The sequence below is a fragment of the Stegostoma tigrinum genome, chromosome 11 (assembly GCF_030684315.1).
Source record: "Stegostoma tigrinum isolate sSteTig4 chromosome 11, sSteTig4.hap1, whole genome shotgun sequence".
Lineage (NCBI taxonomy): Eukaryota > Metazoa > Chordata > Chondrichthyes > Orectolobiformes > Stegostomatidae > Stegostoma > Stegostoma tigrinum.
The window spans coordinates 81,798,141-81,824,653 of NC_081364.1; the positions used below are offsets into that span (position 1 = coordinate 81,798,141).

Sequence of the window (26,513 nt, forward strand, 5' to 3'; positions counted from 1 at the left end):
CCTGCAGTGGACATTGGCCTGCAAATCTCTTTTGTATAAGCTCGGCAATGCCAACTGTAATGACAGCAAAGAAAAGATTGCAGCTCTGCCTCTATTTCATCCTTTTGTCAACTGTTTTTATGAAAAAGATCACCCTCCAGGTTTAGTGTGTTCATGGACAGCAGTAGGTTTTTCTTCAAAACCTTCACAGGAGATTTGAAAGACAGCACAGGCAGACTGAGGGGAGGGGAGGAGGTCGGAACCTCAATTCTTCGACATGTTGTATCCTTAATTTAGAGTTCAGCTATCTAAATGTTTGGCGACAAATGGAGATCTGAATAGTGAATGGATACGCAATTTTTCACTGAACACTTCTGGATCTTTTCTGTTGATACAACTTTTCTTTTTAAACAAACAAAATCTGTGTAGATTTTTGATACAATCAAACAACTTTGTTCATGTGACTGCTGCTGTCTAGTGTTTGCTGCATTGCTGTGGGAGGAAGGCCCTCCACAGATCTTACAGGAAGTGCCAGCAGGTTTTTTAACATTGTTGTATTTTGGATGAAACTTAATTAAGTCACACATTAGACTAAAGCTTACTTTGTGCTCACTGAATCGATTACTGGAATCTCTTCTGCCTCTGAGGTGTCAAAGCTTCCATATCTGCAATTGGTCAGACAGCACAAACTAAGTGATTTTAAACAAGCTTGAATCTGCAATTTGCATTCAGCCGCTGAAAAACATCTGAACTTTCACGGTTTCGGCATTTGAAGCCTTGATTACCAAGTTTGTTAAAACTTTGCATTGAAACTCCAATTTGGCATTTTACAGCATACCTGCCTCATCCCCTGCCACAGAGAAGAGTAAAACATTCAATGTGGTTTTGTCTCATCTGATCGTAATTTCAAATCTACATTCCTGCCTCTCCTAATGACCTTTCACCCCTTCTCTCTCAACAAGTATCTGTTTATCTTTGCATTTACAATATTCCAGTGCTCTGCTTTTACCATCATTACAGGAAGAAAACTTAAAAGAATATCCACATGTTGAGATTTTTTAAAAATCACTGTTTTAAATTGACAACCACTGAATTTTAGACACTCACCCTTCATTCTAGGCTCTTCTGTAAAAGGAAACATTGTCTCCATATCTACCCTGTACAAATGCTCAGGTTTTTTTCTTTCAATCACATTGTACCTTCCTCCCTAAACATCGACTGATGCAAGACTTGCCTATGCAAATTTTCCTTGTGAGGCAAGTCACTTAGTCTCTTTATTATTCTGATAAACCTGCTCTGAACTGCCTCTCATATATTTACGTCCATCCTTAAAAAAGACTGACCAATACAAAGAATATCATTCACGATATGGGCTCACCAGTGATCCCTACTTTAGTGCTGAAATTCCTTCATGATAACATGAAAACATTTATTTGCTTTCCTAATTACTTAATGTATCTGTACATAAGCAATTTGTGATTCATGCATGAGGATACCCAGAATCCACTCTAAATCAGAGCTATGCAATCTCCTTCAATAATAAAAACTGCTATTCTTCCTTCCAAAATGGACTTCAAATTTCCCCATGTACTATTGTCTTTTGTCAGATCTTTGACTACTTGCTCAACCTCTCTTTCTCTGCAGTATTCCAACCTTCTCTGAGGTTATTTTTTTAATGCATCTTTGTCTCTTCAGCAAATCTGTCAGTCATAAATTCATTCCTTCGTAAGTCATCGACTGTTTGTCAATACTTGGAAAACTTGGGCAGAAACAGATTATTAAAATTATATTGAAATTATGTGATCCAAACAATTTTGAGCTCCAGTTAATTCTCTGTCTCAAATAAACACCTAAGTAAATGAGAACACTCATGCAAAAAGGGATGAATTCCTTGGATCGAATTACAGAAAACCAAAATAACTGTAGCATTGAGTCAGCCTGTTTCTCCCTTTCACTACGGATATAGGAAAATCCTGAAATGTGGGATGTGTGTAAGGTGAATGGATACTATTAGCATCCATTGAATTATGATGATCTTTTAGCCGAATTAAAATGGTTGACTCAAACACTAATCTTAAACACAACATCTGTCCAATTGGTAAAATGGATTTGAACTTTCAAATGGCATGGAAGCCATTTTGTTGTTGACTTTTTAAAAACTCCAAGAATCTCCCTGCAGATGGAGACTTTCACCAAAAGACAATGGACAAGTTAGAGATCTAAGCAGCCAAAGTAATAAACAGCTACACTGTGAAAGGAGGAGTTAGTAAATATAACAGATGATTGTCTTAACCAGAGCTATCTCACAGTTTAATGAGAACCAACCTCCTCAAATTTCAACAAACCACATTTTGCTGAGATTCCTTGGTTTTACAAATTTTTTGCTTGACCTTTAAAAGAATACCATCATCAAAGATGACTACAGGCACAGCACAAAAGCAAATAAGAAAGTAATAACCTGCAAAGAATCTTTATGCACTATTGAACCTCTGAGAGATAATGTGAGACACATGAGTGAGCTGTCATGTTTAAAATTCGAGGGCAAGTATGGGTCATCTTTTTCTTTAAAACTCAAAAGCTTATTGGTGGAATTATTCTGCTGGAACATTTATTTACTTGGGCAAAGAAAGAGAATATTTTGGCCACAGGCAAAAAGAGAAACCCAAATTCCCTTTTGAAAGGTCCAGCTGGATCGATTTCTGGAATCCACTGGGTTCATGAAAGCCAGCTCATTAGCTTACTGCTTTGAAGAAAAATCTAATCACCGCTGGTTATTTGCTGATCTTCTCCAATTTTATAAGCATAGCGCATTTGTGAAACTTTTCATCCCTGGAGTGTTCCTGTAATGTCAGAGGCACATCAATAGAAGGTCAACAGTGGTGAGAATCGCTTTGTTCCTGAACTAAGTTTTGATCAGTTACCCCCAAAAAAATTTGTGAATTGCATAAACTGTTAAATACTCACCAACATTTAGAAAAATAATGTATTAAAAAAAACTGAGGTGACAAGAGGTGACATCTTCTAATGCCATTTGAAAAACATTTCACCCACTATTACAGAATTGCGGTACTCCTGCATATTTCAGTTGTAAACAGACATTCATTTGACCAACATTTCAGTTTTGCAAAAAGGCTCCTCATACTGCATTCAGCTTCCAAACTTTGATTGTTTTGCCCAACACAGACTGACAGAAATTGACAGACTTTTTTCAATGACAATAACAATTTTCCATTCACTGCATGCAGTAACTTATACATCCCAAACATTGTTTCAGGAAGCTCCAAACTACATAAAAAGTATGGAAGGAAGTCAACATCACTGTTTATCTTTAATACCAAAGTCTAGTCGTCATCCTAACTCATTCACCGCATTTTTTAAACTTTGTGTTGTACTGGATCAAAATCACTTCATTATTGCGAAAAATTAATCAGAAATACGTGGCCACCTGCTTCTGCATGATGTTTTGTGAGTATGTTTTATTCACTTCTGTCCCAAACCACTAGAGGGGTGCTCAATCATGATTTGTGCCACCATTTGGGATCAGGGATATTGGAAGGGGATAGGGGCACAAAACAAGAGAACCGAAGGACTGCTTTGCCTTGTCGTAAACAAACAAGTTCATCACAGGATGTTGTCAAGGATTCCTGCAGGAAATGGGGGGGCTCAAAATAGTTAGAAGTTCATCTTCGAGAAAATAAAATCTAATGTAAATGTCGGGGAAGCAGAATGAACGTCACACACTGGGATTTCCACAACTCTTTTTTCATTTTGAAAATTAGAACAGTTGTGTATTGCCCGTGAAATCATTCTGACTGCATTAATATGGCACATTTTTTTGTGGGAACTTTAAATCTCTTACACATGCAAATCCACATTTAGCAAGAGATTACTGAATGCTGCAAGGCACCTGAAAATGTTTGCCAGTCTCCTTTCCTTCCACACTTCCCTTCTGAAGTACCTATATTTAACTCTGTACACATTGGGGTCATCAATAATCCTCATCATTTGTACCATTTGCTACTCTCTCCTGCTTGTGGGAACATTCTGAGACTGTCACTAAACAACCTCCTGCTGTAAGACAGACTGCTGTTTCATGTCAGTAAATGCCTGAACTTGTGTTCAAATTTACTTGCAGCAAACACCTTGCTCCTTTTGAAGTTGGACCTCCTCCAAATCAAAATTATTCTGGATTGTTCCTTCCTCTCTTCTGGAGCCAAAATAAATATCTTATGATATGGTGCTTCCTGAAATGATCCATGTCTGATATTTGATCGATAGTGTGTGTGTATGTGTGTGCACAATAATTATAGAAGTGGTAGTGCAGGTTGAAGATATCATCAGGATTCTGAACTTTAAAAATTGGAGCATTGTATGAAAAACAAATAAGTTCTGACAAATGTTTATTTAAAAATACTCCTGATTTCCCCTCAACTCTGGTATTTACCAACCACACTTCAGGAAGGGATTTGAGAGGGTGCACAAAACATTCACAAAAAATATTACCAGAGATGAAAACTAGACAGCCCTGTGGACAGGCTGAAGAAGCTCCGGCTGCTCTTGGAGAAGACTAAAAAGTGGTTTTAAAAGTGTTCAAAATCATGAGGGATTTGGTTAGAATGGATAAGAACAATTGGTTCCTTGTGACAGAAGGCTTAAGAAGAAAAGGACACTGATTTAAGATGATCAGCAAGAAGAACCAATGGTGACAAGGATTTTTTATTAAATAGCCTATTTAGGAACTGGAAAGCTCTACCTAATAGTGTGGTGGATGCAGCTTCAAATGGGGTCTTCAAAAGTGAGCTACAAATTTCGAAAGGAGACGTTTCACAGTGTTACACAGTAAAGGGATTTAGGACTGAACATCGGCAAGTCCCTCTTTGAGAGCTGGTACAAACATTATCAAATCATTGTCTCTGGGCTATAACCATTCGATGGCTGTACAACACTGCACAAACTGCTAGCTCCCCAGCTATTTCCTACCGCTTTGTCATATTCTGAATAATGATTCACTTTGTCATGCATGCAATTAAACTTACTCAGCAATTATTTCACTGGATCCTGAAGAACCACAACTTCCATTTTCCTCACCATTTGCACTGTCAACATTTCCAGAACTGCAATTGATCAAAGAGGACAAATTAAGTCATTTAGAATAGGCAAACTCATCCAGAATTAAATCCAACCCAATTCAACACAAAAAATCACAGTCTTGAGAGATGGATTGTTTTGACTTCCACAGGATGCCCACAGGTCTTCATATTGAGGCAGTGCTGGGGTGGGGGTTGGAAGAGACAGAGCAGGGCAAAAACGAGAGAAAGCCATTTCTTCAGTATTTCACCCTTGTTGAAAGTTGTTTCTGGGCTATGCAAGAACTAAATACTGAAAGACAAGCAAAATTCAATCTACCACTGAAAAGCTTTGAAAGCCTTATGCTAATTCAACATTATCTCACCTCCCAAAATAAGCCAAACATTGCAGAAGCAGTCAAGCAGTTGCTTCATGTGATTGCTATTGTCTGGACTGGTGCTCACTGCACTGCCAATTGGGGTATCTTCCTGAAGCAACCCTGACATAATCTTACAGCAAATCCCAACAGTTTCCTTTCACAGTATTAGATCCCAAATACTGTACAACAGGTTTAATCTGATGTCACATCAAATTTACTTGTCAATTACTCTTTCAGTTTCTGACAAACGTAGGATTCCACCCACTACACAGTGTGACATGTCAACATTTTCACAGCTGCAACTGGTCACAAAACACCAAATAAATCATTTTAATTGTGCATGTGATCACAATTTTAATTTCTGGCACTCTTATCAACATTGGGGTTTTTGGCTGTGAGGGGGAGCCAGTGGGTAGATGAGGTGTAAAGATGTCAAATAAAGAACCTCTGCACTGGGACAGACAATAAACATCCCAAAAGAGAGGATTTAAGTTGAACTTCCTCATCTCTGACAAAGAAACTCAAGCTCTTTACAGACTATTGACAATTCAACCCTCACAAGCACAGCTTGTAACTCAAAGTTTGATTCGGAGCACTGATGTAGGAATTTGTCATTGCTCAAATTCACTGAAGCTTAATGTCAGATTAGTCACCATTGGCTGTTTTGCTGAAAAATTAATTTTATTCATTTTTCTTTCCTGCTCCTTTAATAATTCTGAGTTTAGTTAAAGATTTGGACAGAATAAGCTCAGGATTAATTCCAGGTCTCTGACTTAGGAAAGTGCCTGACTCCATGGATACACATGGCAGATGGCCAGATTAGATAATTAAAAACACAAATTATTCAATGGCAATATTGTATGGGAGAAATACCAAGGCTCGGACACCGGGAGCAGGTCACATTCTTAATTGTAGGAATATTTATTCAAATGTCACGGAAGTTTGGACGACACTTCAATGAACTTGGAGGAAGTTTGTGGGGAGGGTGCAGCTGAAGCAGGACGGAGGAACACAGAGAAGTGCTGAGGTGGGGTAGAGGAGATTAACCCATTTCTTTAGTATTTTTACCAGAGCCACGTTGTCCAGAAATATAACCTCAATATTGATCTGAAAACAATTTCCCATCTCAGTGTTTTGGATGCTTCAGCGGTGATGCTATCATTTAAGGCAACTGTCTCTGTTATACATTTTCCAGGGAGGCAGTCCAGCAGACACTTTATATGACTGCTATAGTCTGCAGTGGCATTCATTACATTGCAACAAAAAATTTGAAATCAATGATTCGCCATCATTCCCTTTTCACACTGCTGCATTCCAAATGAAGCAGAATTAAAACACATCAAAATTATTTCCGATCAACCTTGCTTCCTCATGGTTACACAGATGCCTGGCAAACTTTGATTCCCACCCACCCGACAATCGATATGGCCAAAATATCTGCAGCTGCAAGTGCTCATGAAGCACAAATTAAGGAAAGGATTTGCATCTACAACTGACTTATAAACATTGAAAATAAATACTGAATCCCAAAATGCTCTGTATTTCAAGTCCCCATTTGGTCAAAGTCCAGACGAATGACTACACTAGATGGTTTGCTTTCCAAATTTTCAGAGAAAATATGTAGGTCACTCCAGCTACATAGGCTGGTGCATTTGAGGGGAGGTGGGTGGTTTCACAGTTTAGCATTGTTGCAAGTTAGACCACCAAGATCTGGATGTTGAGGGCCAACCAATTTTTCACTGAACATTTTTGAGTGTTTTCTGTGGATCAAAGGCTGAAATGTGTCATTGATTTAATTACTGGCAATGGCCGCAGAGGGAGTAAAGCTGTTTCTTTAATGTGATTTTTATCATCTCGAATGGTGACATAATCTTTCAGGAGCTACTATATTCACAGCAATTTCTTTTCATATTATGTATTATGAATGAAGCACAGAAGGATGAAACTTACTTTGAGATTTCTGCAGTCGCTTTTGGTGAACTTGGTTCTTCATCTTTCTCAGAGTTTGGGCCATCAAAGGTTTTGGACCTGCAATTCATTAAGACCATAAGACCATCAGACATAGGAGCAGAAATTAGGCCATTCAGCCCATTGAATCTGTTCTGCCATTCAGTCATGGGTGATAAGTTCCTCAACATCATTCTCCTGCTTTCTCCCCATAGCCCTTGATCCCCTTGATAATCAGGAACCTATCTGTCTCAGTTTTAAATGTCCTGGCCTCCACAGCCTTCTGTGGCAGTGAATTTCAGAGATTCAACACTCTCTGGCTGAAGATGTTTCTCCAAATCTCCAATTGAAAAGGTCTCCTCTTTATTCTAAGGCCGTGCCCTCGGGTCTTCGTCTCTCCTATCAATGGAAGCATCTTCCCAACATCCACTCTGTCCAGGCCATTCAGTATTCTGAAAGTTTCAATTAGATCACCCCTCATCCTTCTAAACTCCAATGAATATAGTTCTGGATTCCTCAAACATTGCCTATATGTTTCGCTTTCCATTCCTGGGACAACTGTCGTGAATCTCCTCTGAACCCATTCCAGGGACAGTACATCCTTCCTGAGATATAGGACACAAATCTGCACGCAGCACTCCAAGTATGACCTGACCAGAGCCTTACAAAGCCTCAGAGGTACAGCCCTGTTTTTACATTCAAAATAAATGCCAACATTGCATTTGCCTTCCTGACTATATAAGGCAAAAATTGAAGACATTGTGAACAAGCACTTGCTCCCAGAAATGGCTTACTCCCAAAATGAACATTGAAGTATTTAGTGTGGATCCATAAGACTATAAGATATAGGGGCAGAATTAGCTCATTCGACCTGCTGAGTCTGCGTTGCCATTCAATTCTGACTGTGATGTTTCTCAAGCCCAATTGCCAGCCTTCTTCTGGTACCCTTGATCCTCTTATTAATCAAGAACCCTTCTCTCTAGATATCTTAAATAGACCTAATGACTTGGCCTCGATGGCTTTCTGCAATGTTTTCCACAGATGAGCAACTCCCTGACTGAAGAAATTCTTTCTTACCTTAGTTCTAAAGGTTGGTCTCTTCACTGTGCGACTGCGCCGGCATGTCCTAATCTCTCCTACTAGTGGAAATATCTTCTCCATTCCATATGCAATCCTTCCAGGTCTCTCAGTATTCTGAAAGTTTCAATGACATTCCCTCCCATCCTTCTAAACTCCATCCTAAACTGAACCAAAACCCTCAACCACTCTTCAGATGACAAGCTCTCCCAAGTTTTCAAGTGCTTATCAACTGGGTTTGTTAAACAGGCAACATTTCTGATGTATGTAACTACAACAGATCGAGATTTGTTTTTCACCTCCAAGCATTAAAAGGTGGTTTGCAAGTGACAGGACTTGAGTCTGGAATAGAAGCTGGGGAAGTTGCAAGGAAGAAGGAATTTCAACTTTCACACATGTTTTCAAAATACCACGGTCTGTATTTTTTTGGGCGATGGGGGGAGGTGTTGCATGTAATAACATTGGAAATAGAGTTAGAGAGTCAAATTTGTCAATATATTTACCGGCAGTGCACAGTCCAATGTTTGGAAAAGAAATATTCCATTAAAGACTGTGTGTTAATGCATGCCCAATCATTCGCTGGCATTTAAATGGGAGGCGGGAGGATTAGGAAAATGGCAGGGAGGGAGTTTGCCACCTACACATTGCAAAGCTATGTGACATGGACCAGTTCTCTTTGACACCTGGACTCTCCTTGACTTCGAAGGACTGCCTCCCTCATTTCCCTGATGGCGTCCACATACACAACCTCAGTGAAAATCAGCATTAACAGTTGGGCTGAGAAAGATGCTGATCTGCCATCTCCTTCTCTGGACCAGCAGCTGTCAAAACTGAGCCAAACCGTCAACTGGTGAGTAACGCCAGCAGCAATCTCTGTATTGGTTCCCGCTGGAATCGGCCAAGGCCTCCAGGTTTCAGATCCAGCAGAAGGCCTGCAGCAAGAACCACAAGCTTCCATCTAAAATTTCTTTTTACAACACTAAGAACAGAGCAAGTATTAGAACAACAGCCAACTGTTTCTTTAATGTCAAAAAAAACAAACTACGGACGCAGACAATCTGAAAGAAAGGCAGATGTTTCTGGAGAAAGTCTACAGGTTTTGCAGCATCTGCAGACAGAAAACAGAGTTCAAGTTGAGCCAAGCGACACTTCTTCAGAGATGTGAAGTTCTGATCAGGGGAACCTCAACTCAAAGCGTCCACTCTGCTTTCTCTCCCCAGATGCTGCTAAGTTTCAGGAGAAAGTCTCTAAATAATGCTCCTGAAAATGGTGGCCCTCCAGCAGTTGCCCTTCACATTTTTGTATTCTGATTAAAGCATCATTTCCTCACACATTGGATCAATACTTACTTTCTGATCTCTGTAACTGTCTCTGTAGGCACTGGATTTTCAAGCTCCTCACAGCTCGGAATGTTATCATTGTTTCCGCTGCTGAAATTAGTTGTGAAGAATGTCATTTTAAACAAACATTTGCACCCAGTAATTGTTCACACATCGGCAGTTTCCTTTGTATTCCTTGTACTCTGAATAAAGCAAAACCTTAACTGCTTGTTGTATTCAAATTTATTCTTTCATGATAGATTTTAGAGTGCATGGTTTCCCATCTACCTTGTTGTTTGCACTGTCAGATATTCTGCAAATGGTCATAAAAGCGCTATCAAGTAAATTTAAGCGAACATCTACATCCACAATAAAATTATCGTCATACACCTGAAAGACATTGAGTCCGTAATTTGAGCCATTGACAGCTAATTTTGTAACAACAGGTCTAGACGCAACTACAGAATATGGTGATTTGTCTCCACAAAGCCCTTAACTGCAGTTTGCAGGATAAGACCGTGAGACTGGGGTGTGGCAGTAAAGAAAGAGAGAGAGAGAGAGAGAGAAGGAGAGAGAGACAGACGGATGTATCAGATCCATTTCTTCATCATTTTATATTTGTTGCAAAGTCGAATAATATCTCAAACAAAGAGCTCCAGGCCCAAATATAGAAAGGCAACCAACTTTCCGATGAAATACTTCAGATAGTGTCTCGACATACAGGGCTTCATTTCCCAAGTCAACTGGCCTTGGCCTGAGACATGACATTCTTGGTAAAGTGGAGGGGAGTTCATGTGGAAAGCTGAATTTCTCTTCTGCACCATTATACTGTATTGTCAGCGGTGGGCAAAGTAGCTGGTTTCATGACTCACTGGGCATGAAGTAAGTCACCAGCTAAAAGCCACTTGTGTCTGTCTGTCTTGCAAATATGAGAGTTCCACAACTCCCACAGTGGACATTGGCCTGCAAATCTCTTTTGTGTAAGCTCAGCAATACCAACCTTAATGACAGCAAAGAAAAGATTGCAGCTCTGCCTCTATTTCATTCTTTGGTCAACTGTTTTTATAAAATAGATCACCCTCCAGATGTACTGGGAGTAGGTTTTTCTTCAAAACCTTCACAGGAGATTTGAAAGACAGCACAGGCAGACTGAGGGGAGGGGAGGAGGTAGGAACCTCAATTCTTCAACATGTTGTATCCTTAATTCAGAGTTCAGCTATCTAAATGTTTGGCGACAAATAGAGATCTGAATAGTGAATGGATGAGCAATTTTTCACTGAACACTTTTGGATCTTTTCTGTTGATACAACTTTTCTTTTTAAACAAACAAAATCTGTGTAGATTTTTGATACAATCAAGCAACTTTGTTAGTGTGACTGCTGCTGTCTAGTGTTTGCTGCATTCCTGTGGGAGGAAGGCCCTCCACAGATCTTACAGGAAGTGCCATCAGGTTTTTTAACATTGTTGTATTTTGGATGAAATTTAATTAAGTCACACATTAGACTAAAGCTTACTTTGTGCTCACTGAATCGATTACTGGAATCTCTTCTGCCTCTGAGGTGCCAAAGCTTCCATATCTGCAATTGGTCAGACAGCACAAACTAAGTGATTTTAAACAAGCTTGAATCTACAATTTGCATTCAGCCACTGAAAAACATCTGAAGGGTCAGGATTTCGGCATTTGAAGCCTTGATTACCGAGTTTGTTAATACTTTGCATTGAAACTCCAATTTGGCACTTTACAGCATACCTGCCTCATCCCCTGCCACAGAGAAGAGTAAAGCATTCAATGTGGTTCAATGTTTTTTTAAAAAATCACTGTTTTAAATTAACAACCACTGCCCTTTAGACACTCGCCCTTCATTCTAGTCTCTTCTACAGGAGGAAACATTGTCTCCTTGTCTACCCTGTCCAAATCGTCAGGTTTTTTTTGTTTCAAACACATTGCCTCTTCCTTCCCTAAACACCAACTGATGCAAGCCTTGCCTGTGCAAATTTTCCTTGTAAGACAAGTCACTTAGTCTTGGTGTTATTCTGGGAAACCTGCTCTGAACTGTGTCTAATATATTTACTTCCATCCTTGAAATACACTGACCAGTACAAAGAAAATCATTCAAGATATTGGATAACCAGTGATCCCTAATTCTGTGCTTAAATTCCCTCATGATAATATGAAAACATTTAATTGTTTTCCAAATTACTTAATGTGTCTGTACATGATCATTTTGTGATTCATGCACGAGGATACCCAGATTCCACTCTATCTCAGAGCAATGCAATCTCCCTCAATAAAAACAAAACTGCTATTCTTTCTGCCAAAATGGACTTCAAATTTACCCATATACAACTCTATTTGTCAGATCGTTGACTACTTGCTAAACTTATATTTCTCTGCAGTATTCCAAAGTCCTCTAAGGTTAATTTTTTAGCCCATCTTTGTCACGTCACCAAATCTGTCAGTCATAAATTCATTCCTTCAGAAGTCATGGGCTGGTCGTCAACACTTGGAAAACTTGGGCAGGAACAGATTTTTTAAATTATACTCATACGATACGATCCTAACCATTTTGAACTCAAGTTAATTCTCACGTATAAAAGCACACGTAAAAAGGGATGAATTCCCTGGATCTAATTACAGAACACCAAAATAACTGTAGCAACTAGTCAGACTGTTTCTCCCTTTCACCACGGATAAAGGAAAATTTTGAAATGTAGGGTGCCTGTAAGGTGAACGGATGCTATAAACATCCGTTGAATTATGATGATCTTTTAGCCAAATTAAAATGGTTGGCTCAAACACTGATCTTCAACACAAAATCTGTCCAGTTGGTAAAATGGGTTTGAACTTTTGAATGGCATGGAAGCCACTTTGTTGTTGACTTTTTAAAAACTCCAAGAATCTCCCTGCAGATGGAGACTTTCACCAATAGACAATGGACAAGTTAGAGATCTAAGCAGCCAAAGTAATAAACAGCTACATTGTGAAAGGAGGAGACAGTAAATATAACAGATGATTGTCTTAACCACAGCTACCTTAGAGTTTAATGAGAACCAAACTCCTCAAATTTCAACAAGTTTGCTGAGATTCCTTGGTTTTATGAAATCTTCACTTTACCTTTAAAAGAATACCATCATCTAAGATGACCACCGGCCTAACACAAAAGCAAATAAGAAAGGAATAACCTGCGAAGAATCGTTGTCCACTATCTCACCTCGGAGAGATAACGTGAGACACATAAGTGAGCTGTGATGTTTCAAATTCTACGGCAAGTATGGGTCATCTTTTTTTAAAAACTCAGAAGCTTAATGCTGGAATTATTCTGCTGGAACATTTATTTACTTGGGCAAAGAAAGAGAATATTTTGGCAACAGGCAAAAAGAGAAACCCAAATTCCCTTTTGAAAGGTCCAGCTGGGTCGATTTCTGCAACCCATTGGGTTCATGAAAGCCAGCTCATTAGCTGACTGCTTTGAAGAAAAATCTAATAATCTCTGGTTATTTGCTGATTTTCTCCAATTTTTTAACCACAGCACATTTGGGAAACTTTTCCTACCCAGGGATATCCCTCTAATGTCAGAGGTACATCAATTGAAGGTCAGCAGTGATGAGAATCGCTTTGTCTCCGAACTGAGTTTTTATAAGTTACCCCAAAACACCATTTGTGAAGTACATAAACTGTTCAATCCTCACCCAACATGCAAAAAACTAATGTATAAAAACTGAGGTGACAAGAGAAACCATCACTGATGTCATTTGAAAAACATTTCACCTATTATTACAGAATTGCGGTATTCCTGCATATTTCAGTTGGAAGCAGACATTCATTTGACCAACACTTCAGTTTTGCAATGAAGGTTCCTCACCTTGAACTCAGCTTCCAAACTTTGATTGTTATGCCCAACACAGACTTACAGACAATTGATCAGAGATAATGGGAACTGCAGATGCTGGAGAATCCGAGATAACAAAGTGTGGAGCTGGATGAACACAGCAGGCCAAGCAGCATCTTCGAGCACAAAAGCTGGGTCTAGGCCTGACATGTCAGCGTGTGTGCTCCTAAGATGCTGCTTAGCCTGCTGTGTTCATCCAGCTCCACACTTTGTTATTACAGACAATTGATAGGCTTCTTTCAATTAAAATAACATTTTTCCATTCACTACATGCAGAAACTTAAACATTCCAAACATAGTTGTAGGAAGCTCCAAACTACATAAAAAGCATTGAAGGAAGTCAACGTCACTGTTTATCTTTAATACCAAGGTCTAGACATTGTCCTAACACATTCACCACACTTTTTAATCGTTGTATTGTACTGGTTCTCGATCGCTTCATTATTGCGAAAAAATAATCAAAAATACATTGGCACCTGTCTCAGCATTATGTTTTGTGAGTATGTTTTATTCACTTCTGTCCCAAATCACGAGTGCGGAGCTTAAACATGATTTGTGCCACCATTTGGGATCAGGGATATTGGAAGGGGATGGGGGCACAAAAAAGGAGAACTGAAGGACTGCTTTGCCTTGTTGTAAACAAACAAGCTCATCAGTCCCACTGCAGACTCTCTTTATGAAGGACTTCAAGTCTAATTACTTTTAATCAAGTTATTCAAACTTATTATGACACATGACATAGGAGATAGAATTTGAATCTGGACCTTTTAGGCAGAAGGTGTAGGATAAAACCATCTGTGTGGAGGATAAAATCCTCCAGGACACTTTAAAAAATGTGGACTTTTCTGATGAAACTGGATGAAAGTTGAAGCCCAAATTTGCAGAGCTTAACGTCCAAGGGATTGGGGTGCAGGTAAGTTCGTGTCTTCAATGAACAAAAAATCGTCTCCCTTACTGAGGGTTGGATGGAGATTCTCAGTTTTACTGAGAGTTGTTTCCATATGGCTAGTTTCAGCGATTCATTGCCAGAAGGATTAATAACAAAAATTACTCGCAGAACATACTTTTCTATCATTACCATTAAACAAAGGAGATGCTCATTAGATTTATGCTCACTTGTCCAGGAGGATGTACAACACACTTTCAGCAGTGGTATATGCTTTGTATGTCGAAAAGAATGTGCGGATGTAGAAACGCTCCTTGTTCATGAGAGCGATTACAAAATTTTCGACGAGTCTTTTTGAGGTCTCAGAGTTAAGAATTTGAACGTTGGAGGTATCGACAGTGAGATGGGATGGAAGCTCATCTCCTGATGCCTACAGAGAATACAAATTTAAAAAGTAAATGTGATGCAGGAACAACGTTTATTTGTATCGATCTCTGACATGGTAGAAATATTTCAAAATGCTTCACATTTACATAATCATTTAAAAATCGCTCCAAGATTCATGAAGCTAAAACTAGGGCAGGTCACCAAAAGCTTGGTCAGAAAGATTGGTTTTGAGGACAAAGAGGAGATGTTTTGGAACAGTGTCCCAGAACTGGGTAGCTGAACACACCAATGACAGAATAAAGAAGATCAAGCATGCAGGCAAGATCAAAGTGGCCGGAATTAGAAGTGCAAAGATATGAGCATTGAAGGGTTGGAGGGGAATACCATTGATGAGGAGATACAATATGTTCAATCCAATGATAAAGCAGCTGGTCACTTCATGTATTGCTTGAACCATTCAAAAAAAACACAAAGTTAAAGTCAAAACATCACAGAAACATTGCCAGCTAGATTCATGCAAAACAGCAATTTGAGCCTTGGAGTTATTTTGTATCGATCTCAAGAATATTAAACCATCATTTTAAGTAAATAAACATTTAATATTAAATCCCTTCAGCTGACTACCCACTATTTCTCAATTTCTACTTTAATCCAGTCATCAGACGGGCCAGAAAGTTTCCACAACAGACAAAATGTGGAATTATGTGCAGCAACTTCTGTCTACAGCTCGAGGCCACAGCAAGCAACAGGAAACATGACAGTCTGGCTTCAATCCTGTTTGAATTCTCTGCTAACAATATCACTGACTTCACATTTCTGAACAATATTGTTTTGAGGAATCTAATTACTCTTGAAAGCAAGCTTACATAACTGGAAGGAAAGCAGAGAGGTGTAAAATGTTTGCTGACTTGGCGGAAAATAGAAGGAGGGAGAAACTGAAGAAAAAGGAAATCTCTGTTTTATTTTGTTCCACAACTCGTGCCATGCAAGGTTTCTTCCAATGTGCTGCCTAAGGGTTATCATACTTGATGCTGTGGAGTGTGCAAAAGAAATTAAGAACTCTCACAAAGAACTTCATAGTTCAAATCACATCAAGCACCCCTATATCAAATTCAGTTTCCTTCATGTCAGCAGATGAATATACCTTTGGGATTGGGCAGGGGTCAGGGTGGAGCATGTCAGCAAAGGAGGGAATTGGAGCACTCTTGAAGAAGCCTGATTTGAAATTTGAAATCCAATGTGAACCTCTCAACTTTGCCAGAGTAGCTGGCCGGTTCTGTCAGAATTATGAATCGTCTGTATTCACAGGAAATGTATTTCCAAGACTTGTTCCAAGTAATAGAAAATTGTACAAAATGTGTTTCAATTAAATGAAGTTGCCGTTTTAAGAACTTTACCCCACACAAGTATAAAAAAGTATGACTGCAGAAAAGCATAACCTTCAAACAAAGATAACAAAGTGTGGAACTGGATGAACACAGCAGGCCAGGCAGCATCTTTGGAGCACAAAAGCTGACGTTTCGGGCCTAGACCCTCCATCAGAAAAGGGGGAGGGGGAGAGGGTTCTGAAATAAATGGGGAGAGAGGGGGAGGCGGATCGAAGATGGGTAGATGAGAATATAGGTGGAGAGGAGACAGACAAGTTTCGAGGCAGGAATGGAGCCAGTAGAGGTGATTGTAGGTGGGGAGGTAGGGAGGGGATAGGTCAGGCTGGGGAGGTCGAATAGGTCAAGGGGGTGGGATGAGGTTAGACAGAAGAAAATGGGTGTGTTGCTTGGGGTGGGAGGAGGGGATAGGTGAGAGGAAGAACAGGTTAGGGAGGCGGGGACCAGGTGGGCTGGTATTGGGATGCGGTAGGGGAAGGGGAGATTTTGAAGCTCAAATTGTTTATGTGTCATCATATTTTGATCCAGTAAGACAAATAACATGAAAAATAAATTGATGTTTTATGACCATGATGACAATCTCAGTAAGAGAAATTATGTAATGTCCATCTTTAAATATTAAAAGAGCAAAACTATTGAATGTTTGCAATACATGACTAAAATAAAGGCTACCAGCTGTCAATACATTGCCTTCAGCATTTTTAATGGTGAAATTTCTGTTCCTTTCTCTCACCCGACTACTCATTCCTTCCATCTGTTCTGCTGTTGTGGTAAAAGGCTATCAGCTCCCCGACTCAAATTTACTTCATAATCATTCTTCCCGCTCCTTTCCTTCCCATTCATTGCACGGTGTAACAGAAGAAAGGGCAGGATATCTATGGAAGGATGTGCCCTCCAGTGTTCTAAGTTTTCACAATGCCAGCAAAAAGCAAACAAAAATACTATCGAGCGCAGTAAATCACGGTCCCTCAACGCACAGTTTTTGCGGCAATAAATCAAAACTGGTGTGTTTTCTCAGTATATTGTACACATGCAGTCAGCATGCAATCAACAGGCATGGAGGAAATCTCTCAAGCAGATATTAATATGTCAATAAAAGCAGGATGGAAGAGTTGAAGTTAATTATGCAGCGGAGAGAATCAACTGAAATGTGCACATTCAGGTTTCAAATATTAAGTGGAGTTCCACATGAACATTGTTTTATTTTCCTCTCGTAGTCAAAATGCCACAACACACTAGCTTGCCTGACAGATGACATGTTCTTTTCTTGTTTCGAATTCAGGAATTGGTTTGCAAATCTGGTTCAAATTTGGACTTTGTTCACTGAAGGTTGCCAGGCACAGCATGTGGCAGAGCAGTGGAAAGTGGCCAGTGATTGAAACACCATCTAATGCCCACTCTTAACCCCTATTAACACACTCCAGTTTGTGGCTATAAGTTAGTTCTAGTCATGATGATTGTTAATAATTTATGAAAAACATGACAGTTATTTTCACCACCCCCACTACACTACATCAAGGGACACAATTCCTCTTCATGACTATATCGTTGCTCTATGTTCATCATGGATGTAAATTGGGTGACTATTCTATCTCAGTCTTAAATTGAAAAGAAGAATTTGCACATGTCGCTTCCTTAATTAATACCAATTAGAAAAGTTTGAACAGATCTCTATCCTAGTACACAGCATACTTTTGTTACTCCATTTGTCTTACAGTTTGCTTGCTGAATATCTCAGAACTTAAACTATATTTTTTGAATTCACAGGAATAAGGTCTCTTGAGCTTGCTCCATTGTATCACATCATGATGCATTTCTCTCTTAACTCCATTTATCCATTTACCGTGAATACACTAGCATAACATAAATGGCAGTCTTGAAGTTGTGAATGAACCCAACAGAGTCCAACTTCAGAACCTCCAATGGACAACATTTTTTGGAAAAACGTCTGTCGCCAGATTTCACACCCATCGGACGTAGCTCGGATTTGAAAAGTGCAGCAATAGATATTTCCTGACATAAACAGTCAGTGATTATCACAAAAAAACCCAGCTTGTCTGTTCCAAAGTGACCCACCTTCGAAAAAATAGTCACCATTATCACACCACATCATTGGGCTGTGCTCACATGAGCAAGAGAGAGAGAGACAGCTGGTGATTGTTTAACCAGCATGTCAGGCACGGGGAGAAGTTGATAAGGACAAACCCTCATGGTCAACACAAATGTTTATTTACTCTTTCAATATCACCTTGCTCTTCCTTAGAACAATTGAAACTTTAAAAGGCCAAGTGAGCAGATGAGAGCATCAGCCTTCAAACATTTCAGCTCCCTCAAAATAAAACGGGACAAATCTGTGACCAAATATATAAAACATCTTGCACATCGTGGAAGAATGTGCGAGTGAGTGAGTGTTGGATGGTATATAGGAATATGAAGAATAAGTAATCAGGGGATTGGAATTTGTTGTGTGTGAAAAAGCAAGGATAGTACATACCATTTTTATTCTGAGTAGTATGACGGAAATCTGACTGCTTCGGCAAGCTGACTGACCGGAAACAACAGTCAAATCTATAAGATAAATGAAAACATCATGAGAGACCAAACCAAATTCAACATGTAAAGAGAAAGACTGCCATAAAAAAATTAAATACTGGACCAAAAAAGATAAAATGCTGACTTCAGTGTAGTTACATGTGTCCATGATCTGTTTGATCTTCTGATATCATGTTGCTCTTGCTCAGAAAACACAACTTTAAAATCCTAACTGAGCCAACATGGACGTCAGGATTCAGACTTTTTAGGCCACTCAAAATAAAAATTAACAAAGCTTTCACATCAATTATGAATAAAAATCACTCTACACACCCTGGAAGCACTGTCTCAGAATCTAAAGGGAGTAACCCAGAGTCAAAGCAAGGGAGGCTGCCTTCATGCAGGATAGGTTCACCAAGAGCAGTCTCTGGCATTAATACAGGGTAATGGGCTCTGCCAGATGGACACCCAAGGCAGTCAGCTTCTCAGAGTCCACACTTCTGCAGTCCAGTGAGTGGGACACAGTCAGCCCAGTGGGAGACCGAACCCGGTGTGGGGAGTGGGGAGAAAACAGCTGGGAAACTGTAGAGACATCAGTTAGATGTCGGGTCACCTATTGCTCAGTCTGTCAAGGTCGCAAAAGGGGGCTGCCACATCAGTCCTCATTGTGCTCAGTGATATTACACTGAGAACTGTCTGACTCCAGGGTCAGGCTGCTGTCATTGATGCAAGGCTGACAACTACTACTTTTCACAGGTGTCATGGACCGCTGCTGTTTTAATCTCGTCGGATACGGGAGGCACGGTGGCTCAGCGATTAGCACTGCAGCCTCACAGTGCCAGGAACCCGGGCTCGATTCCAGGCTCAGGCTGACTGTGTGGAGTTTGCATATTCTCCCCGTGTCTGCATGGGTTTCGCCTGGGTGCTCCCACAGTCCAAAGATGTGTCGGCTAGGTGGATTGGCCATGCTAATTTGCCCGTAGTGTTGAGGGGTGTGTGGGTGAATGGAAGATGGGTCTGGGTGGGATGCTTCAAGGGGCGGTTTGGACTTGTTGGGCTGAAGGGCCTGTTTCCACACCGTAGGGAATGTAATCTAATTTAATATGTCACTGATGAATATGAGCAAATGGAACAAAGCAGCAGGAATATTTCCAAGATAACAAAGTGTGGGGCTGGATGAACACAGCAGGCCAAGCTGCTGCAGTTCCCTGCTGTGTTCATCCAGCTCCACACTTTGTTATCTTGGATTCTCCAGCATCTGCAGTTCCCATTGTCTCTAAAGGCAAATTTCCATGTGAGGTCTGGAATAAGTGAGTCGATGCCTGACTGAACACAGGGAGACAAGGAACTGGATTGAAGCTTGTGCTTTGTGAAAAATTAATGATAACTCATACCTTTCAGAATCAAAGTGGGTTGGAGTCTGAGGAATGAGAAAGGTGAAGTATCGTCAAACCTAAAAGACAAATGAAAACACCATAAAAGTAAAAACCAAATTCAACATGAAAAGAGAAAGTACAATCACACTTAAATACTAGACCAAAAAATATGCTGACTTCAGCCTCATTACATATGTCAAATATTCATTTGCGCCTTCACTGTCTACTTGGTCTTCCTTCAACAATTTAACATTTTAACTTGTCAACTGAGCAGCCAGGACATCACCCTTCAGATACTTCAGTTCAAAATGAAACTCAACAAAGCTTTTCTCTAATCCAACACCTTGAACATCTGGAATGATTTCCCAAAGGGCCTTTTTCATCTAAATACTATTTTTTGGCTGCTGTAATGTAGGAAAGGCACTGGTTAATGTGCAGAAAGCACGTTTTCATGAATAACAATTGGTAATGATTAGCTTTTCCATTGAAACAACATTCACTGAGGGATAAATAGTAGATGATTTATACGGGAGAATTCCATTCTTGTTTTTTTTGCGAATTGTTGTGATAATGGGATCTTGTGGTCATCCGAGATGAACATTTTTCCTGCTAATATCACCTTCAGCAAAGACCAGAAGAAACATTTTGCTCCATCAAAGAGCGGACACAAAAATGTGGCCAATATAATTTTGGTTTTGGCAAGTACTGGAACCATTGCGACCCACAACATACACGCATTAATTCAATCGGGTTACCCCAAATTCACATCGTTTTTCCAGTTTTCCCGTCTTTGAAATTCGTACTAAAATCCAATTTCTTTACAAATAGTGCCCAGTATATATTGAATTCAAATTACCTCAAAACTCTTCTCACAACCAACAGTGATACCACGAAGGTATTGCTCCTTTCCCTCCGCTTCAATTAGTGTTAGTTCTAATTACACTGATGAGGGAAAGAAAAGAAATAAGCGATGCGCACTTGAAACTGCAGAGCTACAATACTGCAATGTTCACCTCACGTTGTCTCAACATGAAGTGAGGACACACAGCAGTTACTGTTTATTCTTGTTTGTGTTTATGACATCACAGGCAAACCATTGTGACGTCACTGGGCTTATTCTTTTTTAAAAGAAAACCTTCCTGAGAAAGAACACAAAACCTGTTCGAGCAGTTACCTGCTGTTTTCCACTTCATCTCCATGTGCGCGGTTGTCATGTCGGGAGGGCTTGTTTGTAAACGTGGGCATCATGTCATGGATGCAGTTTCCCATCTCCGCCATCTTCCCTGAACAGCCTTCCTGGTATATTGCCCATGGAGGTGAAGGCACCAGGAGGCCTGCCCACATGTGACCAATATGTCTATTAATTTATTTGGTGGCCAGACTGGCTGGTCAGCTGTCAAGAGGATGGATGGTCTCATCTGTCCTGAAAGTCCATGAAAAACATCCCTGAGGTTAATTTAACCTTTATATTCACCTTCGAATCCTTTGCACTCCTCTCATCACAGTCACAACAACACTTACTGTTATGTCCTGCATGTTCACCAACTCTCTATTCATGCTCATACATTACCTTCAGTTCCAGAGCCCTTCTCTTATCTATTAGCCACCAGTGTGACACCCTGCAAAATGCCTCTTGGGAATCCAAGTGTTATGCAGCTGTTGGTTTCCTCTTTGCGACCTCACTTGTTTGACTGTCAAAAAGGAATGAAATTGTCAAACATGCCTGGCCCCAGGGTGACCTTGAACTTACCTGCAACTGCCCTGTCTCCATCATGGAATGTCTTCTTCTGGATTGACCATGTTGATTTAATCAGATGATACGATTTTTGTTTTAAAAGCATTGCTGAAACATACTTAATGAAGAGACATTATTAAGCACTTTCCCAACTGATTGAAGTAATGTTAACTGGCTTTATTCCTTATTTTTGTTCCTCCTTCTTTCTTACATAGCAGCGTTACAACTGCTAATTTCTACTGAACTCAGACTTTTCCAGAATCCAGGATGTTTTGGTAAATCAGAAACCAAAATATCTACGATGTCTGAAGCTGGGCTCCAGGGGTATTCAGTTTCTTGGAAGGACTGACAAGGAGGAGGAGGTAGGTCAGCATTGCTGGTTACGGAATAAAATTAATATGGTAATGACAATGGATATCAGTTCTGGTGAAATGGAGTCTGGGTACAGTTTAGAAACATCAAGGGACAGAAATTGACAGTGGTCGATGTATATACACCCCAGTTAACTCGTGTGGTAATTTTAGCAGAAGGCACTAAACAGGAAATTGAAGACACCAGCAGAAAGGGAGAGCTCTAACTATGATGAAAGGTCACTGACTTCAAGAGTCAGGTGACTTCAGTCTGCATAAAGATTGGGCAAAGCAAATCAGTTATCATTGCATACAGGAGGAATTCCTGACGTACTTTTTAAATTCATTCACGGGATGAGGGCATCACTGGCTAGGGTAATATTTATTACACATTCCTAAATGTCCAGAGAGCAGTTAAGAGTCAACCACATTGCTGTGGGTCAGGAGTTACATGTAAGCAAGAATGGCAGTTTACTTCCCTTAAAGGACAACAGATTCATGCTCATCATTAGACGCTTAATTCCAGGTTTGTATTGAATTCAAATTCCGCCGTCTGCTGCAACGGGATTCAAACACAAGTCCCCAAAGTACTATCTGGGTCTCTGGATTAAGTGTCCAGTGATAACAACCTCCATTGTCTCCCCAATGAAGTGTGTGCTGTGCGGGTTTCTGGGTCAACACTTTGAGGAACCAACAAGCAAAACTGAAGTTTGAGGTGGGAAGACTGTGTCCATGCCCCCTCGGGGAAGTGACCCTCATTTTCACCCACAGAAGGAAACTAACAAGGACACCTTCCACCGAGAGTGCCAGAGGCTTTCGGAGAGAGCAACCCCCAGAAAGCAGAACTTCACTCACTTGGCTCTATTGTCCCATTCCAGACTCCAAAACTAGAACCTATTCACAGCAACAAATGGAAGTATTTGATGGATGCCCTGGGTTTGTGCTCCTCCCCCATTGCTCACCTGCAGTTTTCCTGCTTCACCTTGTACTTCCAGCCAAACATCACTGATGTCAGCTGCTTCCTGCCATTCCAAATGCTGCTCCTCAAGTGGAAGGACAAACAGCAATGTGGAAATTCAAACACATTTCCGACCTGTGGAGGAAATGATACTGTTATAATTTCGGATAATTTTTAAAGGGCTCTTTTTGACCATTGAAGCAGGGGATGTACAAACACTATCACAGGCTCGAACTCACAACCACTTGTTTCTGAGACCAGTGCTCTGACCACTGAGCTGTGGAGCCAGCCAAAAAGACATGGAAAGAGGGTCTCATGCATTGGAAATAACAAAAGAATAGATAACTGGAGACTATTATATATCAAGACGTAACAAAACCGAAACAGAGCAGAGGGGCATCATGTGCAGAAGGTTGGGAGAATGCAAGGCCGAATCAGACAGTGTCCTGAGTGCCATAAACTGATCTTTCCTGCTGGTCCAGAGATTACGATTCAGTGCCTTTACTGTCGTAGCCTGTTCATGGTTATCATTTAAAGTAATAAATCTGAAATACTGACTGATCTTGAGAAGGAGAATTATGTCATTGATCAGTCAAAATCGATTCACTCCATGTTACAGTTCCACAGCAGCAATGCCAGCTGAAACTGCCTGGCGTGCAATCAGTTTAAAACAAGAATAGAGGGGAGGTCAGGAAAAGTGAAGTGCCATGGTAGTTTGTGAGAGGTGACTGGAGGCCAAGTGGAGCCAGGTTCAATGTGGGTGTTGAAGACCAGTCTTCACTGTTACCCTGGCATACAGATCACATTGGATCAATCACACAAGGATCCTCCTTTGTGTGTTGTCCTTTGCACATCACAACTCGGGTCAGTGCCTTGAGGGGCTCGGATAATTTTAATTTTGAACATCAGCCGGCAGCAAAATGACATGACAAACTTTCCCTAATATCAGTACACCCGGATAATGAAGGCCATCAGTTTAACTGGGACAACATAACCGTAGTAGTGCAATCCAAACATAGCCACACATGGGAATTCCTAGAGGCATGGTTCTCAATCCATAATGCAGTCGGCAAACAAATAGAATTGGACCCCATATGCAACCCATACAGAACAGAATGCGAAATGACAGAAGTTGCCGGAACAGACCGGGCAGTATAAATTTCAAGTGGAGGAGAACAACATCGCTTCTTCGGAAGTCTCACTCATGACGTTACCTTGCGTGGTGACGAAAAGTCTGAACGAAAACAAGCCAGCTGGGCGAGCAAGTTTACAACTTTACTTGTTATCTTTACCGTTTGATGTGTGGCTCAGTGTCAGTCTTATACACACAGTGTTCTAGCCGCTTCTCCTGCTGTACACAAGGTTTCCCAGCAAAAGGCAGCTTTGTGTGGAACACATGCAGTTTCTCCTGACAATGGGTACTGTTGCCATGAGCTGGGATATGAAATATACAATGAGCTGAAGTAGCCCCACACTCAAGTTACTCATTTACCTTTTAATTTCAATTTTCAATTTCCAAAACCCAGCAATCCATTCACTTAAGCTGCTGGGAACCTGACAAAAACAGCGTTGGCCAGACATTCCTCTTCGGGAGTGTCTGTCAATTTGCAAGGGTAGAAAAGCTGTCAACTTCACTCGAGTGAGAGAGGATACAATATTCCAAACTTCCAATTCAAAATCAGATGCCGTATCAATTACACCACTGGCTCCACACGTCTTGCTGCAGCTTTCATCCTGTCGATTGCGATGTAATCAGGGATACTGGCGGAAAACCCATTTGCAAGGTGAATATCCTGCAAAATAATCACCGTCGCTGCTGCACTTCAACGTTCTCCACTTTGTGAAGCGGTGAATGTCACTGGCAAACGAAACACATTAGCCCTCACATGCCTGCTTCACTGTCACCTGTTTCTTTGCCACCTGTTTCTCTGCTGGAACTTGCCATTGCTTTGTTCACAGCCACTGCAAAGTTCTGCCTTGCATTTTTTTAAATTAAATTATCTCCTCCCAACTTAAAAACATCCCCTAGTCTTGAAATCTCCCATCCTTGGGAAATGACGACCACAATTCATACTATCTACATGTCTCATTATTTTATGAACTTCTAACAGGCCGCCTCTCAACCTCCTAAGCACCAGCAAGAAAAGTCAAAGTCTATCCAACCTTTCTTTATAAATCAAAGATTCCATACCAGGCAACATCCTGGTAAACCTCTTCTTAACGCTCGCCAGCTTCATGATATGCCTCCTGTAATTGTGTGACAGAAACCGCACATTGTATTCCAGAAGAGGTCTCATCAACATCCTGTGCAACCTCAATATGACTTCCCAACTCCTAAACTGAAACAATTGAGCAATGAAGGCTGCCGTGCCAAAAGACTGTTTAACCACTGTCTAAATGGGATGGAAACTTCAAATAATCATGTACCTGGATCCCCTAAGTCCATGAGTAGGCACCTTAACAGTGAGAGAAAGTCTGAGGGAGGATGAGGAATAGTTTTGAATTTCTTTGACCTCACATCTGAAGAAATTTATTGTACACATGCAGCTGAATAAGTTCAACAATTCATACTCCGTGAAGAACTATAAATGAACCTGAAGATTTTTCAATTAAAAAGTAAAGTTAGACCCTCTCGAGTCAGAAGGAAGCCATCGCTGTTCTGTTTCTGAACTTCTCTCACCCAACAGGTTCTGCAACATGTCCATATGAAGATGGATAAGGGAGAACCAGTGGATGTAGTGTACCTGGACTTTCAGAAAGCCTTTGATAAAGTCCCACATAGGAGATTGGTGAATAAAATTAGGGCACATGGTACTGGGGGCAAAATACTGAGTTGGATTGAAAATTGGCTGGCTGACAGGAAGCAAAATGTAGTGATAAACGGGTCCCTTTCAGAATGGCAGGCAGTGACCAGTGGGGTACCACAAGGTTCAGTGCTGGGACCGCAGCTGTTTACGATATATATTAATGATATAGACGAAGGCATTAGAAGTAATATTAGCAAATTTGCTGATGACACAAAATTGGGTGGCAGTGTGAAATGTGAGGAGGATGTTATGAGAATACAGGGTGAGTTGGACAAGCTAGGTGAGTGGACGGATACGTGGCAGATGCAGTTTAATGTGGATAAACGTGTGGTTATACACTTTGGTGGCAAGAACAGGAAGGCAGATTACTATCTCAATGCAGTCAAGTTCGGTAAAAGGGAAGTACAACGAGATCTAGGTGTTCTTGTACATCAGTCAA

General features: G+C 40.5%; 1 protein-coding gene and 1 long non-coding RNA gene across 2 annotated transcripts in view; both read right to left on the reverse strand.

The window, feature by feature from the left end:
• The window catches only part of LOC132210161 (ral guanine nucleotide dissociation stimulator-like 1), a 43,576-nt gene extending 23,279 nt beyond the window's left edge, over nucleotides 1-20,297 (reverse strand). The window contains exons 1-8 of the mRNA XM_059649584.1: nucleotides 20,243-20,297; nucleotides 18,811-18,884; nucleotides 14,775-14,974; nucleotides 11,283-11,345; nucleotides 9,799-9,879; nucleotides 7,376-7,453; nucleotides 5,016-5,093; nucleotides 582-644 (exon numbers count right to left, since the gene is read on the reverse strand). Of these exons, the coding sequence (XP_059505567.1) occupies nucleotides 582-644; nucleotides 5,016-5,093; nucleotides 7,376-7,453; nucleotides 9,799-9,879; nucleotides 11,283-11,345; nucleotides 14,775-14,974; nucleotides 18,811-18,813 (566 nt within the window). The 5' untranslated portion in view covers nucleotides 18,814-18,884; nucleotides 20,243-20,297. The remainder of the gene's footprint in view (nucleotides 1-581; nucleotides 645-5,015; nucleotides 5,094-7,375; nucleotides 7,454-9,798; nucleotides 9,880-11,282; nucleotides 11,346-14,774; nucleotides 14,975-18,810; nucleotides 18,885-20,242) is intronic.
• A 781-nt stretch (nucleotides 20,298-21,078) lies between these two features.
• LOC132210164 (uncharacterized) lies at nucleotides 21,079-23,056 on the reverse strand. Its single transcript, XR_009446397.1, has 3 exons — nucleotides 21,975-23,056; nucleotides 21,399-21,647; nucleotides 21,079-21,166 (listed from the first exon to the last, which is right to left on the reverse strand). It is a non-coding gene; the product is annotated as an uncharacterized LOC132210164 (long non-coding RNA).
• Nucleotides 23,057-26,513: the final 3,457 nt, after the last annotated feature.